The sequence below is a fragment of the Silurus meridionalis genome, chromosome 12, assembly GCF_014805685.1.
Source record: "Silurus meridionalis isolate SWU-2019-XX chromosome 12, ASM1480568v1, whole genome shotgun sequence".
Classification (NCBI taxonomy): domain Eukaryota; kingdom Metazoa; phylum Chordata; class Actinopteri; order Siluriformes; family Siluridae; genus Silurus; species Silurus meridionalis.
The window spans coordinates 11393436-11409267 of record NC_060895.1 but is presented as its reverse complement, the minus strand read 5'-3'; the positions used below and the strand labels follow the sequence as shown (position 1 = coordinate 11409267).

Below are 15832 nucleotides of genomic sequence, written 5' to 3'. Positions count from 1 at the left end.
TAAAAACAGTTTTGTGTGTCCATTCGACCATTTAATGAAGTTTCCCATTTAACCAGCATGGTTATTATTTATATCATGCAAAATTAAAATCACAGAAGGTTTTATTTGAGGCAGTTTTATTTTAACTCCAATGTTAATTCCATGCTGTTTCTCTATAAGAACAATAATACAGATTTCTTTGTCTGTGGCTCCAGTCAAATTTCCAGTAGTAGTACAAATTAGAATCAAATTAAATATGAACAAAAATACAGAGGAAATAGTAGGCAATATATAAATTTGGGGGAAGAAGGGAAATATATTTCATATACTTGTGAGAGCTTAAAATCAACTTTATTAGTGCTTTTTAATATTTTCAAAACAGCCAATGGAGACCTGCATTTTTAGTTCTAAAAGCAACAAGGCTCCTTCAATTTTTAGAGCTGCAACTATCCATCCACCATCAGCCTATGTGCATAATACAGTATTTTAGCACAAATTACAGTCCGCACCACTGCTAAGTATCACTACGTAACTCCTACTTTGTGATGTTAAGCATTTTGCTCCACATGGATAAAGAAACTTGCAAACTTGCTCTGAAGATCTAAATTGACAAAAAAAAGAGCACTTTATTTTTGACTTGCCCTTTCCAAGGTTTAATCATTTTAACTGCATTTCATAATTGCACTAACACAAATATTACAGCTCCAACAACTAATAGCCTAATAGTAGACATATCAGTAATAGTAATAAAAGTTAATTTTGCACTTACATTATGAAAGAAAAAACTCAAATATATCCAGCAACTGATAAAATGTTGAGGAACAATGAAAATAAACTTAAAAAAAAAAAAAAAAAAAAAAGAAAGAAAGAAAAAGGAACATTGTACCAGGACACACACAAAAAAAAAAAAAAAAAAAATCCAAAAATGTCTAAGCTCTGCCCATCAGAAATTACAGTTGATGTCGGTTTTGGAAGTGGTTTTTTGTTTCAATTAAAGAATAATAAAAAATAATGGATATTAAAAATAAAACAGAGGAAAAAACAAAACAAAAAAAACAAAAACACCAAAAACGGAGGCATCAAGCTGTTGCGCGTCATTCTTGAGGTTGGGCTTGGTGGCCACCTTTATGAGTGGGCTTTGGGAAGGGGGCGAGTGGGCTGGAGTCTCATATTGGCTGTGATGTTTCACTGGTTCTCATCCTCCACATCTTGCAGCGCCTCTTTATTCTGTTCCTCACCTGCAAAATAAAACAATAAATACATCAGCAATTTCTTCTTTAAGATTCTGTCATGGCAGCACCAACACACAACATGCACCAATTATTCATCCAACACCAAAGCACTTCTAGTGGAATACGCATGCAACAAGGTGAAATAAATCATTAACAAGTGTGGATAGGGGAGCAGTACTCAATCAAAAATGTGCACAATTCATTGCATATTTATTATTAAGATTATAATTGTATAAAGCCGAATGGTAAAATCAAAAGGTTGCTGGAAAACATTTTCTTTTACAGGTTGTTAACTGTACACCCATTGCACACTCCATATAAAACAGCACAGCAGCTGTGGGTGTAAGTCCTGAGCTAAATATCACATATCACTATATTTGCAGGACACTGACACCCAAGTGGACATGGATGTACATCATGTATAGAGATAAGCAGACGATTAAATCGCTGCTGTAAATTTCAGACCATGCTTTAAAAGTTCTCATGCAAGATCTAAGTCATGTGAGTCACAGTAAGTGATAACCATTCTTAAAAAATTTATATCTTAACCTGCTAACAGACAAAGCCATGTGTGACAGTAAGATAAATAAAGAGCGTTCAGCCTACACCGTAGAACACTGACCTACACTGCCGTGTACAGTGGGAATCTGAGAAAGCACTTTATCCCATTTCATATGGGCTCACAGCACCAGGGCTGCTGCTATCGATTATTTTAGTAATCATGTATTCTAAAAGATTATTCCTACAATTAATCGAGTAATAGATTAATTCTTTATTAATTATTTTTCTTTATTAAAAGAGTAATACTAAATAAAAGAGAAAATAAAACAGGTCTCTTAAAATGAAGTCAATTAATTAAAAAATAAAAATAAAACATTTTTATTGGTGAAAACTAAACCCATTTAGTGTATTTAATAGCCATATTACATCAAAATACAAAAAGTTGCGTTCAAAAAGTCCCTCTGCAGTGGCTGTGCAAATTAAGTTTGGGAAACCCTTCGTTTAATGAAACTCAATTATTCTCACTCGTATTTATTTATTAAAACTCAGTATCCTAATGTGGTTTTCTTGTCTCCGGAAAAGCTGCTTTGAAATTTTCCACACACTAAATCCATGTATTTATCGCCAGCTTTAAAAACGTGCTCCACTACCTGCTCTACGCGGCCACTGTAGAGGGACTTTTTGACCTCACTGCATATAAATCAAAATAAAAAAATAATTAATTTCAAATTACTTTTTAAAAAATGGTAAGTGCACTGTACTGTGCTGTGCTTCCTTTATGCATTCGTTTGAAATCATCCCAAACTTTGGAAACTTTCTGGTGTTTTCTTTGGCCTAAATCTTCTCCTCACACCTCGCTGTTTTCTTTCTGTTCCTCCTTTTTTCTCTTGTAGCGTCTTCTGTATTTAACTGTCCAGAGCGCTCCAGAGTTTAGCAGGTGGTGCGTCAGGAATAAAGGGGTTGTAGGAAACACAGTGCTACGTGTTTAGTTAAATGGACTAAACGAAGCATCGAGGCAAATTAATTTGCCTCAATTAATTTTTGGAATTGAATTACTTAATTTGCTCAAGGAATCGTTACAGCCCTAAACAGCACAAACGAGTACTATTTACAATTATTTAATAATATTTTAATGTCAGTCATCAGATATAAAAGTTGAATGTCAGATCAAAATTTCAGATCAGAAAACAAATGTGCCAACAAAAAAAATATCTTAAGTGTGAAATGAATTAAGTCTTAGTTCTTAGTTAATAAACAATATTGACATTTTAGACTGTTATGTGGTAAAGGTTTTGTGTATTTGCACAAACCAGCATGGTTCTTACACAGCATCTTCAAGCTCAGGAAATCCATGAATAAATGTTCATTGTTCAAAATCTGACTGCTCAGATTGAGCTTAATAAATGAATCGAAACCACAATAATTCCAAACCCTAAGGATTTTAATAATGAGCTAAAATCTAAATAATAAAATTATATTTATAAAATAATCAGCTCTTACGTTTTTTTTCCCCCCATATACAGCTACAAAGGTTTTAGTTCACTGCTTAAAGTGACATTACCAGATGCCGTCTGGTGAGTATTTACAATTACGCAAGCAAATAATTTAACATCACACCTCCTGCTTACAAATTCCATGACAATTTCTCCATAGCTGCAAATTTTCTCTTACCCTGATGTCCAATTAAAAAGAATAATAATAATTAAAAAAAAAAAGAGTTAATGTCAAGACATGCTTGATACACACTAGTAGATTTCTGGCCATAGCAAACCTTAGAGTAAAGGTGAGTGAGTGGCAATATGAGTGGCAAAACAACAAAACAAGAAATGGGCTCACTTACAAATACAGATTGCGGGCAATTAACTTAAAACCCTTTAGGAATCTAAACAGTAAAAATGAGGGGGGAAGCAAATAGTTAAAAGGAGGACAAAACATTCTGCACAATAAGCTGCTAAACACAGACTTCAAAGTTTAGCACCAGTCTCATATCAACCTCATTTTAGGTTCTAATTTATTGCTGAAATGCATTTCAAATTTGTTTTATAATTTATTTTTAATTAAAAGAAAAATTCACCAGGCTCATGAAAAGTAAGCACTACATAATTATAAATAGTACATATTTTCTGGTGGAAGCAAAGTGGAAACTAGTTCATTTTTAACTAGTTACAATGCATTAATTAACCTGCACATGAGATCCCTATAGCCATTTAACCAAGCAGCACGTCGTGCCCCATCTCTGGACATAATGTACTATAAGCCATAATTATTACTTACTCACTGCTTACAAAAAAAAAATGCAGCACCCATTCAGATTCAACAGCCGTACCTACACCTGCTACAAAGTAAACGTGAATATAAATCGATCATATGTTTGTGGCTAGGCAGTAGCAACGGTAAAGTAATAACTGGATAAATTTATGCAGGTGGGGGGAGGGGCATTTATTACATAAAAATTTTTATGTTAATTTAAGTGACAACTTGATACTCTTTATTAAAAGAAAAGTATTAAACGGTAATATTCTAGTTATAGATGCACATAATGCACACACATGCATGAAAATCTTTCACATTTTTTATTAAAGGGGTAATATGTAATTTGTATAGATTACACTGTATGACCAAACACCAGTGAAACCTGACAGTCACACAAAGCTAAAAGCACACAATTGCTCAGGAACTCATTATATGTTGTACTTCACACTAAGAAACCCAAACCCGTACCAGTATGATTGCTGCTGCGCACAAAGGCAAACATGGTTTGCTGAGGTTGTAGTGGAAACACTCAAATTGCCTGCACAAAACTCTGACCTGAACACCTTTGGCTTCAACAGCTATGGCCATACATACCTTAGTGGCTAAATGATCCCCCACAGCCAAGCTTCAAAATTTAACAGAACGCTTTCCCAGCAAAAGGACTATCTTTGTAACAGGATGTTTAACAAGAACATATGATATAATGGTCAGGTGTCCAAAATTTGGCCATACAGTGCATGTATATTATATCAGACTTCTATTAATGTTTATGGCAGCCCCCCTATTTTGAGAACAGTTGTGTGATGTATGCTAAGTGACTTACCATCTCCCTGCATATCTGAAGTCCATAGTGTGAGATTATCACGTAACAACTGCATGATGAGTGTGGAGTCCTTGTAGCTTTCTTCACTCAATGTGTCAAGCTCAGCAATAGCATCATCAAATGCTGCCTTTGCCAACCTAAAACCAATAATTATAATAATCACATCACACCGTTGTAGTTCAGGGGCAAATAAAAAAGGCGGCAAGACATTAGGCACAGAGCTGACATTTCATCCGGAGGTTCTCCCAACATTAGTCACTGCTAATTCACCAGCGCTCAACGTGCAAACCCAAGATAGCAAAAGCCAAAATGGGCTTCCTCTTTAATGAGTCTTAAAGGAGTGAGCTCACAGTTCATCTCTGTTTGGTGAGCCATAGTAAAGCTCCAAAATATATATATAAATACAATTTTAAAAAATATGTATATATATATATATATATATATATATATATATATATATATATATATATATATATATATATACACACATACATACATACAGTGAAAGCAAACTGTAGGCTGTTTCTGCATTACACAAACCTGCAAGCACGGTCAGGAGAGTTGAGGATTTCATAGTAGAATACGGAGAAGTTCAAAGCGAGACCCAAACGAATGGGGTGTGTAGGTTGAAGGTCTGTCATTGCAATATCACTAGCAGCTTTGTAAGCAACCAAACTGTTTTCTGCAGCCTCCTTCCTGTCGTTGCCTGTGGCAAACTCAGCGAGATACCTGTGGTAGTCACCCTTCCTGTGAAATCAGAAACGCAACCAAAATATCTGGTTAGTTCATTCATACACACAGCTAGTCACTTTAATCTCGGGTACTTAGTACATTTTCCCACCATGAATCTACCAGAACTTCAAAACACAATGCTTCATGTGAATATAAATAGTTTAAATGTTTACATGTTGAATGTTGCACTTAATTTTGATTTACCAAATGCAAAGTAAACAAGATGATTTTTTTTTCTTTCAATTAAACCAATATTTGATGTGACCACCCTTTGGCCTTTTTTCAGAATTATTACTTCTGGACACTTTGTACACTTGCACATAGTCAGGGATTTTGCAGGATCAGTCAGGCATACGATTAACTGTTTATATCAGGCAGGTGCCAATGATCATTAATTTGAAACACAATCATTAACTAAAACAGAAAGCAGTGCAGAAGGCTGGGTGAGGAATAGCCAAACTCTGCTTCCAAGCAAAAGTTAAGAAAGACAGTTTGATTACAGGTCATACACCATGGTGAAACTGAGCACTGAGCACAAAGAAACCAGTGCGACCCAGCTACACCCATCTGCTTTCTTAAGAAGTCTGGAACAGAAAGTTGAATAACACGTGTCTGCAGGAAACAGTGAAGCATGGTGGAAAGCATGGTGGAAAGTTTGGGGCTACATTACTGCAAATGAAGTTGAAGATTTGGTCAGCTTTAATTATGCCCTTAATGATGAGAAATACAGACAGATACTTATCCATCATGCACCATCAGGGAAGCATCTGTTTGGGCCCAAATTAATTCTGCATCAGGACAACAGCCCAAAACATTGTCAATGTCCTTTTTCAGGGAAGTGTTGGTTTTGGACCCCACAGAGCCCTGATCTCAACATTATCGAGTCTCTCTGGGATTACATGAAAAGAGAAGAATTTGAAGCAGCCTACAATCACAGAAGATCTGTGATTAGTTCTCCTAGATGTTTGGAGCAACCTACCTGCTGGTTCCTTCAAAAACTGTGTGCACATGAACCTAGAATAACTGATGCTGTTTTGTAAGTAAAGGGTGTACACACCAAATACTGATTTAATTTGGATTTCTCTTCTGTTCATTTATTTTCCATTTTGTTAAATGCTAAAAAAATAAACTAATAAAATAAACAGCTATTTTTCTTAAAGCTTTACAGTATCTTTTTTAACACCTTCCTAAAACATTTGCACAGTACAACACTAAAAAAACCCCAACAACAACAAGATATACATACATTTTGTAGTAGAACACCTTAGACTCTCCTGAATTAGCAGCTGGAATAAGGTGCTTGTCCAGCACATCAAGGATGTCGTTGCAAATTGATTTCAGCTCCGTCTCAACCTGAATATGGAAAAACCATTGCGAATGAGACAGACCCAAACTGAAAATTGCTTTGCGATTTGATTAACTGGATTATAAAGCCTTACTGTTTGCCTGTACTCCCGGATCATCTTCAATTTGTCCTCTCCACCCTTGTTTTCTTCTTTCTGCTCAATGCTGCTGATTATCCGCCAGGATGCTCTTCTTGCTCCAATGACATTCTTGTAGGCCACCGACAGCAGATTTCTCTCCTCGACTGTGAGCTCGACATCCATCCCAGCCACTTTCTTCATGGACTCCACCATTTCTAAATAAAGAAAAAAATATATAAAATAAATTTATTAAAAAAAAAATAATTTAATAAAGTGATCTTTTACCAGTGGTATTTAATAATATCTCTCTCTCGAACATTCATTCATCACTGAGCCACATGGGGTACACATTACGAGACAGAGACACAAATATTAAGACTATTTAAATACCTTTATCTGTAAACAAATACAATAATCAGATGGTATGCTTAAACTTAAAATATATTTTTTTTCTAGAACAAAACAATAGTAAAACAACAGTAGTTTTTAAGCACGAATGTTTGGATTTAATGCTGTGAACATTTGTAAGTCCCCATAAATGTGGACATATTTTCAAAGATTTGACTGATCTACACAACAGTGAACACTATTCAGGATATGCCACACCCAGTTTAAACATAGCCTGGTAGTACCTTAGTGAACTAGCGCATTAAAAAATAGTTACGCGATTAATGAGACATACACCCCCACACACACTGGAGCATTTCTCCACTTACACACTTTACCAAGGAATAGATGCAATGTAAATGATGCCATGCCAAATTCAACTGTCAGCAGCACAAATGTAATGAAGAGTCATCAACTGGAGTAATCTGACATTTGAATAACAGATGATGGAAAACCCCTGAATGTGTACAAAGACAGAATGTGTGTTTGTGATGAGCGCATGGCAGAAAAAGACATCCTGCCACTAAACAGCAGAAACCTTGGTAAAAAAAAAAAAAACTCATCTATAATGTTTCTCTCACATAGCTAAATTGCAGAGATTGCTCCATCTTGAACTCCAACCATCGTTTTCCTTCACTAAGGCAAAGAGATCAAGTATAAAAAATAAAAAAATAAAAAGGAAATATTCAGAAAATCACAGACAAACAATGCTTGCTGCTGTAAAACAAGACCCACCCCAGGAGGCGGGACTTATACATTCCTGACATCATTTCATTGGAGGAGCACAAGTCAAGTTCAGGATGAGTCATCAAAAAAATTAATCACAGAAAAGATCGAATACTATTTTTATTTGTGCAGTCCTATCGGTGTCCGTTACACTAAATGACAGATGCCCAAAAGCTCTTAAGGACCCGTTTTGATTTACAGTCCTACGTTTTGTGCGTGTGAATATCCTGACCACGGCTTCACAGAGCCAGATTTGACTGAATAACCGGTTCTCATTATTAACAGTTTAGCCTTTTTATCGGAAATAAATTAAACGACAGATCACTGTATGTGTTTCATCTATCAGTCAGTTGAATTCACCTGCTCATTGTCATGTACCACGCTAAGAAGAAAGCGTCGTCGACATGCAGCAGTCACACACAACACGAGCTCAGTCTGCTGCTGGGGTGACTGCATGCTTTAACCTTTACTTAGTGAAATGAAAAGAACGTTCGGACGCCAGTATTGTGTTGACAACCGAGATGTCTTCAAAAAGTAAACCAGCCGATTTGTATAATCACGATTACTGCAGCCTATAATTAAATGTGTCGGTGTCAGGTGGGGTGTAGAGGTCTGTTACTCCCCCGTCTTGGCTAGCAACAGCTCGCCTCGCCCAATAACTATCCGCCATTTTGTCTGCTCCACTAACGTCTCCATCTTCATTCCATCCCTCATCGTATTCTGATGAGCCAAGTATTTTTTGTTCACCAGACCCCTATTCTCGTTCCACAACCCACAAGCAGGCTAACTACACATATTTATACCACCCACTAACTAGTCCCAACTAAGCGCTCACAACTGCTGCATAAGCTAGGTCGCTAAAACGAGCTACCATGCTAGCTACGGCTAGCTAGAAAGCACTGCGCCCGACAAGCTAGCAGGCGGTGTAAGGGAAGGGGGTAACGGGGCTGACTACACTCCTTTCAAATTCATCTTACCGTCATATCGCTCCGCTTGTTCAGCAAGCTTGGCTTGGTATACTAAATCATCCCGGTTAGCCATGGTGGGAAATGCGCGACAAGTGTACTTCAGCGACGGACTGGAAAAAGAGGAGTGGGAGTTAAGCAGCAGGCCCTCGCGCAAGCCAGCAGCTGCAGCCTGAATGATACTGAAGCGCGACCGCCGGTCAAACTGGAGGAAAAATGGCGGAGGCTCTCATCCGGGTATTTTGGACAACAGCAGCGACCAACCATAATCCTTACTTTATCCTTCAACCTTTTACTATTAACATTAATATTAAAATTATGTTTATAAATTGTTATTTATCATTAAAGCGGGGATATATATTGATTTAATTATAAACAAATTAGTATTTTTTTTTATTGTTGTGATTTATTGTGATCTCACATTCTCGTGTTCATGAACAATAGTGGACTCAAAAGAATGAGATTTTAATATTTATTATAAATATTTTTTATAAAAAGATATACATTAGAGTAAACTTGTAAATATATAAAACATTAATGTTAGAATTTTCTGTCTAATCTGCACTGCAGGGACATTAGGGGTCCAGAGACTTCTTAACTGGGAAATTAATTATTGACATTTTATAGCATTTATTCCTGAATTGTTCACTGACCTTTGGATTAATCCTGTCTGATCCAGTTAAACTGATTATTATTAATAATAATAATTAATTATAGATTAGTGGGTTGTGATTTATGTTTAATAATTATAATAATTATAATAATAATAAATTATATATTAGCGGGTTGTGATTCATGTTTAACACGAACAGTGATTTTTATTTTCGTACTCCATTCCCTCAGGGTTCTCCATGTTTCTTCCCACCTCTCAAAAACATGCCACTTGATGGATGGGATTAAGTGACCCCTGGTGTAAATGTGTGTGTAAGTGTGTATGTGCATGGTGCCCTCGGCCTGGACCTGGACCGGTGTGTCACTCGGGTGTATTAACAGCATTTACTGTAAATGAGTCCCTCAATAAAATAAAAATAAAAGCAAACAAATTTTAGGAAGGTTCTCATTTTCATGGTACTTATATAGAAATAGGTTACAAATAGGTGGAAGGAGAAGAAGAAAAAGAGATGCTCCTAGAGTATTTCTAGGGCTTTAAAAAAAATAGCTCAGGCTCTTTACAACATTAATGATTGAAATGGACACCTGCACCATTATTAATAATTAATACTGGTATTTGATTATATTAATCATTTACCTCATGTCACAATTTCATTCTACTTTTTAAACAGTGCTGCTTTTTTAGTCACAGATTGATGGCATTGCACTGGAGTATGAGCAGTTGCACTGTCTATGCTTTTCTTATTTCTCTCTTGATTTGTATATAAAATATGTAACCCAACACTAAGGCTGCTATTATTACCCATGCCAACTTCTTATTCACCAATATAAATTAAGTTGAGCTAAATGATTTCAGCTACATGAATCAGTACTAGTTATCTCACACTAATGAATTCAGCATTGTTAATTCACCTAGTTATTGTCAGTGAGGAAGTTAGAAAGCCAGTTCTCCATGATAAAGTGATGCAAATGTACACTGAGATACAAAGTGGCCATTAAATTCCAATCACATTGAGCATTTTAACAGGAACACCAATATTCACCTATACATTTACACATTCATGCAATTTTATAATCAGCCAAATCATATGGCAGCAGTGCAACGCATAAATCATGCAAACATGATTGAGAGAATGAGAGAATGAACCCAATCACAGCTTGAATTCCACAGACTCTTTTAGAGTAGTATTGTCAACTATATGCATCTATTCATCGCCATTATTTACCCATTTTTAAATGGAAATTCCCAGCATGTTATTGATCAGTCACAAAGCAAATGATCTTAAATTGGTTCTATGAACAGTGGTCTTCAGTGGTGCAGAAGAAGGGCATACCCAGTGTTACTAGTATCATTTCTAAAAAATGCTCAATGTACATTCCTAAAGTGTTCACAACACAAGATCCAGTAACTAAAGGTAAAGCAAATACAATATTTGCTTGAAGGTTTTATATAAAGATATTCTAAATATAGATATAGCTAAAGAACATTTCAGCAAATATGTAACAGTAAATATGTATTTCAGTCATGTATGCTTCATAAAATTACCTACACAGTCAAAAGAATGGGGTTTAAATAGTTTACTATTGGGGGTTATCTTCATTTCATGTACAGGAACAGGCTGATCTCAAAAAACAAAACAAAAAAAAACACATTTAGATGTTTTTATGAAGGACTTAGATGAACATAGATTAAAGTCACAAGTAAATAAGTCAATTCACCTAAAGGCAATAAAAATAATACTTTTAAGTACAAAAACATCTGGGGCAATTCTTAACCAACTTGGATATAGCACGCTTCTTTTAGGTGCATAAAGAATTATAAGTCTGAACTTCATATTATATAGTTTATGACAGAAATAATAAAATCGTTGGAAGGTCATCTCTTGTAGTGTGTACGAGAAAACTACCAAACAGCCTGCAAAACTGGGTTTGGTTTAAGTTTCTCTTGGATGTGAACACCTGATATTTTATGACTTAAATGTGCAGAATTCAATTTCACCAGAGAACTTTAGCAACAGGACCTTGTGAGATTAAAATACTATTTGATGCTCCATTGCTGAATACTTGTCTTACTTGCATTTCACACTAAAGCTCAAACAATCCTTCATTAATGTGACATGTATACATTTGACTTATTTCTTCATTCCCAAAATTCACATTTTAGATATAACAGAGGGAGAAATTTATCAGGTGATTGTCCCTGTTCAAACGATTAAACATATTGCAGATCATTCAAAGAATCGCTAACAATAATCATACCCATAGTGTTTTTTTCTAATGACCTTAAAATCAGTACTCATTTGCTCATTAGATAATTTTTTAAAGTGATAAGCAGTTACAGTAAGTGTAATACATTGTTTAAAAATTCAAGAGGGCTCATTACAATTCTTGTACACTTTTATCCATGGTTTATGAAGCTATATTAAAGATAATTTGCTTTAGTAATTCTGAGCTTCTGCAAAAAAAGGCAAACAGCTGGTTAAACGAACTATTATTGTTATATATAATAAGTGATAACATTGGCACTATGAAGCAGTGATGTGTGATTGCAAATACTGCTGTACGGTTAAACGGACACTCAGCTGGCTTACAGATACATAAAACAATCATAGATAAAGGCTACTGTAGTGTCCTATACACTTCTAGAGAGTAGTGTTTGAGGCATTTACATTTTACACACAGTGACACATACAAACTCTGTGTATATCAGTGATAAAATTGGTTGCATCTTCGTATGACGTTTTAGCGGGGTAGCGGAAAAACTGTTTTATACGAGTACTACTTCTTTTAACAGACACACAAGTTCAATCACATGACCTTGTGCTTTTTCCCCTAAGCCAAACTGATTTGTAACTTCTAAATAAAGTGTCCAAGGTCCAGATACCCTCCCCTGTAGTGATCGATAAGAAAGGGACAGTTTAACTAAATACAAAACACAAAAATACTTGTGTGCACAAAAGAATGCTTAAAAGTAATACAAATTAAGCATGTAATAGTAAACAATATGTGAATGATCAGCATTTTTCTCTCAGACTTGTACATAATCACATGGTAGATTAATTGTAGTGTGATGAAGGCTCCAAAAAAAATCCCCTTCAATGCAGCCGGCTTTTAGCAAATCAGTACGAGTAGTGTATGCTACTCAAACGCAGAGCAACAGTCCCTTATAGCAACACCAAAACTGCTTAAATATCGAGTCCAAGCAGACATATGTGTCCCCCCCCCCTTTTTAAATAGGCAATATTCACACCGACATTCCATGTATGGTAAACTATAGTAATGTCCATGGTGTTTAGTGTCTAGTGAACGATTAACTTCAATCGTTGCATAAGATGTAGTCAGTAAATGGCTGTATCTATTGGCATGAATGACATGATGGCACAGAATGAATGAACATACAGGAAAATGATCTAGTAGAAGAGGCTACTGCTGGGCATGTCAGTTATGAGGTGTGAGAGGAGAGGGTGTGTGCATTTAAGGGCTGTATAGGAACACCAGTCTCTAATCTCAGCTCGGATCGTCATCAGGGTTGTGCTGATCCAGTAAGCGCACATGCGTGAAGGGAAAATGGCCTCTCTTTCCCCTGCACTCGCCCTCCCATTGCCCATTCACGTTGATCTTCGTCACTGCTACCAAGTCGCCGACCTAAAGCAGGGGACAAAACATCAATATACAACCACATAATAAAGAACAAAAACAACCAAGTTCAAGCTTCAGTTATTATTTACCTCTAAAGCCAAAGCTGTCTTATCATAGGCATTGGGAACTCTTTTCTGAACCGCTCTGGCCAACACAGGCCCGTTTTGCAGGTTGGGTAAAGATGAGGGCTGGGCGTACGGGCCTGGCTCACCATGCAGAGGAGTGGATTGGGAATTGTGGCCATCTGAATTCCCAACAGGGCCCATTCCTCCACCGCACATGGTTCCTGACGTGGGAGAAGCTGGTCGGAATTTCTCCACATACGGTACAGGAATCATACCCACGCGGCCTTCCGAATTTTGCGCGTTCCACCACTGCTCTTCAGGCTTTTCCAAAACTCGCAGGACGTCACCCTTTCGAAAGGGCAGGTCCTCATCATCGTTGCCAGGGAAGTCGAACAGCGCACGGACAAATTCCTCTTCAAGCCTCTGAGGGACCCCTCCTGGCCCTGTGCTAGCAACACCAATTCCAGAGTACTTGGCTTTGTTGATGGGCTCGATCAAAGTGGTGGTGTCCAGGTAGTGTATCTTATAAAACTCCAGCAGGGCAGGTAGTGCGTCAAATTCCTGGTCTCCAATACGAAAGCGAGATGTAGCTAGGCCTGGAGAGATTACACAATGCAGAGTGAACACATTGCAAATTCATAGAAATGTCCACACTGTTCTGAATCAAAGGGAGACCGAGGTAATTATGCTTAGCATCTATATGCAAAAATACTTATATAAAATATGTAAGAAATGGAGGACCTGCATTCTGTTTAGCCATTTTGATATCTTTAATGGGACTTGGGTTGCACTGAAATCAATCATTTTAAACTTGTCAATCTCAAAGGCTTAAACGTTTTACTTGCAACAAAAATGTACGTGTTAATAATAGAGAGATTCCTTAACAATGCGTAGAAGACAAAATTACACTGATACCTCAGGTCACGTCTAAACAGGAGAATTGCTAATCTACTGCATTGCATGCCCATGGAATTGGACGAGGTAGCAATCCTTTGCTACCTAGCAAAGCTTTAGGGATTCTAACTAATTATTTTCAACTTGATTTGTCATTTATCACTCCAAAACACTAGCACTTCACTCGACTAACATGTACACGGATTAATCTTCTAAAAAAAAATTTGCATTACGTCAATTAACGTTAGTTGCTAACTGCAGGCAGCGTTAGCATGCGGCTAACTAACATAAGCTAGCCAGGCTAATGAGCCAGATTTATGAATACTCCGTTTATTATCGTTTAGAAGCTATTTAATTTGGATAAAACTGGTATGGATATTAAAAAAGGACACTTAAAATAAGTGCATTGTTTAAAAAAAAAAACGCTAGCGCTAGTCAGTGTGTAATGGTAGCCATTAGCACAGGGTCTCACCCGGAGCGGACTGCCGGCTGTTGCTGATGCTGTTGATGATATAATGAGAGACTTTCGAGTTTTCGGACACAGACAGCACATAGTCTCCGGGGCTGGTGATGGAGTCCCGCACTAAAAACACACCATGTCTCTGTCCCTGGAGCAGGGACACGGCTTCTTGTCGGCTAAGTCTGCCCCAGTACCAGCTACCCCGGTCCTCCGCGTCGAAGTGTCCGGCCATGGCTGCCACCCAAAAGCCGAGGCTTTCACCCGGGCCTGCTGTGTGTCCGGATCCGCCAGACGCGCTCAGCTCAGTTCATACACACACTAACTCGCTCGCTCACTTACACACAAAAAAACTTCAGCGCCTTTCCACCATTCAGCTCGTCCCGAGCAGCCAGCAGCATTCGCCTTTACTCACAACCAGGCCGGAATGAAAGTCGCAGCCCCAGCGCACATGTGCACAAGCGACCCGTGCGCCTAATGTTCCCGCAGTCGGAGCAGAGGAATGACGGCCCTCTGACCTGCACTGCAACTTCTCACCGAGGAAGTTCAAATATTTGAAATGGCGGACCTGCTGAAACAATCTTTGCCCTGATTTCCCGGATGTGACGTCACACACTCACCTCCCTCTCGACACCTTCCAGAAAATCCGTACCTTCCAGAAATAAACGTTTTTTATCAATAACATGTATAGAACATCACAATAACGTTGTCATTAAAAAGGGAGATGTAGATACGGAGAGCAAACCAGATCCCGCACATCCGCTTCATTACTCACTCATCACTGATCATTCATTCGGGTGTAGTTTTATTTGCAAAGCGTGACTCATGCTGAGGCTTTCTTTCCGTTCGACACTGGGAAAACTTTCCACAACAATTTAATCTGCTGTCAGTCTGTCTATACGAACTAAATGATTACTATTAGATGTTTCCACATGCACTCTTTAACAGAGCATTGGTATTTTTTGCAGTGGCTTGAATGACCACTGGGTGTCGCCATCGCCCGGAGATGCACATTCACATTTTCCACGACTGATTGATCATTACAGCCCACAAGCTATAAAACTATAATAAACTATTAACCACTAAGTATCAATTACAAATTTTTCAGATTCAAGATTCAGACGACATTAAATGTCTGACCAA

General features: G+C 37.4%; 2 protein-coding genes and 1 long non-coding RNA gene across 4 annotated transcripts; 1 reads left to right on the top strand and 2 right to left on the bottom strand.

Moving 5' to 3' along the window:
* Positions 1 to 99: 99 nt before the first annotated feature.
* ywhae1 (tyrosine 3-monooxygenase/tryptophan 5-monooxygenase activation protein, epsilon polypeptide 1) lies at positions 100 to 9237 on the bottom strand. The gene is made up of 6 exons (XM_046863143.1): positions 9035 to 9237; positions 6960 to 7159; positions 6767 to 6873; positions 5329 to 5535; positions 4789 to 4925; positions 100 to 1217 (listed from the first exon to the last, which is right to left on the bottom strand). Exons 1-6 carry the CDS (start codon positions 9096 to 9098, stop codon positions 1165 to 1167), a joined length of 768 nt encoding a protein of 255 aa, XP_046719099.1. The 5' UTR covers positions 9099 to 9237; the 3' UTR covers positions 100 to 1164.
* Positions 9122 to 10070, top strand: LOC124394719. Its single transcript, XR_006927540.1, has 2 exons — positions 9122 to 9259; positions 9866 to 10070. It is a non-coding gene; the product is annotated as an uncharacterized LOC124394719 (long non-coding RNA).
* A 1127-nt stretch (positions 10071 to 11197) lies between these two features.
* Positions 11198 to 15249, bottom strand: crk (v-crk avian sarcoma virus CT10 oncogene homolog). Of its 2 annotated transcripts, XR_006927539.1 has the most exons (4): positions 14705 to 15249; positions 13363 to 13934; positions 13034 to 13279; positions 11198 to 11253 (listed from the first exon to the last, which is right to left on the bottom strand). XR_006927539.1 is itself a non-coding variant. In XM_046863142.1 (3 exons), the coding sequence occupies exons 1-3, from the start codon at positions 14922 to 14924 to the stop codon at positions 13142 to 13144; spliced, it is 930 nt and encodes a 309-aa protein (XP_046719098.1). In that variant the 5' UTR covers positions 14925 to 15249; the 3' UTR covers positions 11198 to 13141. The 2 variants fall into 2 exon arrangements, 1 of the variants encoding a protein (XP_046719098.1); XM_046863142.1 differs by having other exon boundaries at positions 11198 to 13279.
* Between the last annotated feature and the right edge of the window lie 583 nt (positions 15250 to 15832).

What these genes read in the sequence shown, in the direction of transcription:
- crk (XM_046863142.1), bottom strand. Translation starts at nt 14,924, where the DNA reads ATGGCCGGACACTTCGACGCGGAGGACCGGGGTAGCTGGTACTGGGGC. An exon ending in CAGCCGGCAGTCCGCTCCGG is followed by an intron (nt 13,935 to 14,704) that starts GTGAGACCCTGT and finishes TAATCTCTCCAG; the next exon opens with GCCTAGCTACATCTCGCTTT. An exon ending in AGACAGCTTTGGCTTTAGAG is followed by an intron (nt 13,280 to 13,362) that starts GTAAATAATAAC and finishes CCCCTGCTTTAG; the next exon opens with GTCGGCGACTTGGTAGCAGT.
- ywhae1 (XM_046863143.1), bottom strand. Translation starts at nt 9,098, where the DNA reads ATGGCTAACCGGGATGATTTAGTATACCAAGCCAAGCTTGCTGAACAA. An exon ending in ACAAGCGGAGCGATATGACG is followed by an intron (nt 7,160 to 9,034) that starts GTAAGATGAATT and finishes TTCTTTATTTAG; the next exon opens with AAATGGTGGAGTCCATGAAG. An exon ending in TTCAGATATGCAGGGAGATG is followed by an intron (nt 1,218 to 4,788) that starts GTAAGTCACTTA and finishes TTTATTTTGCAG; the next exon opens with GTGAGGAACAGAATAAAGAG.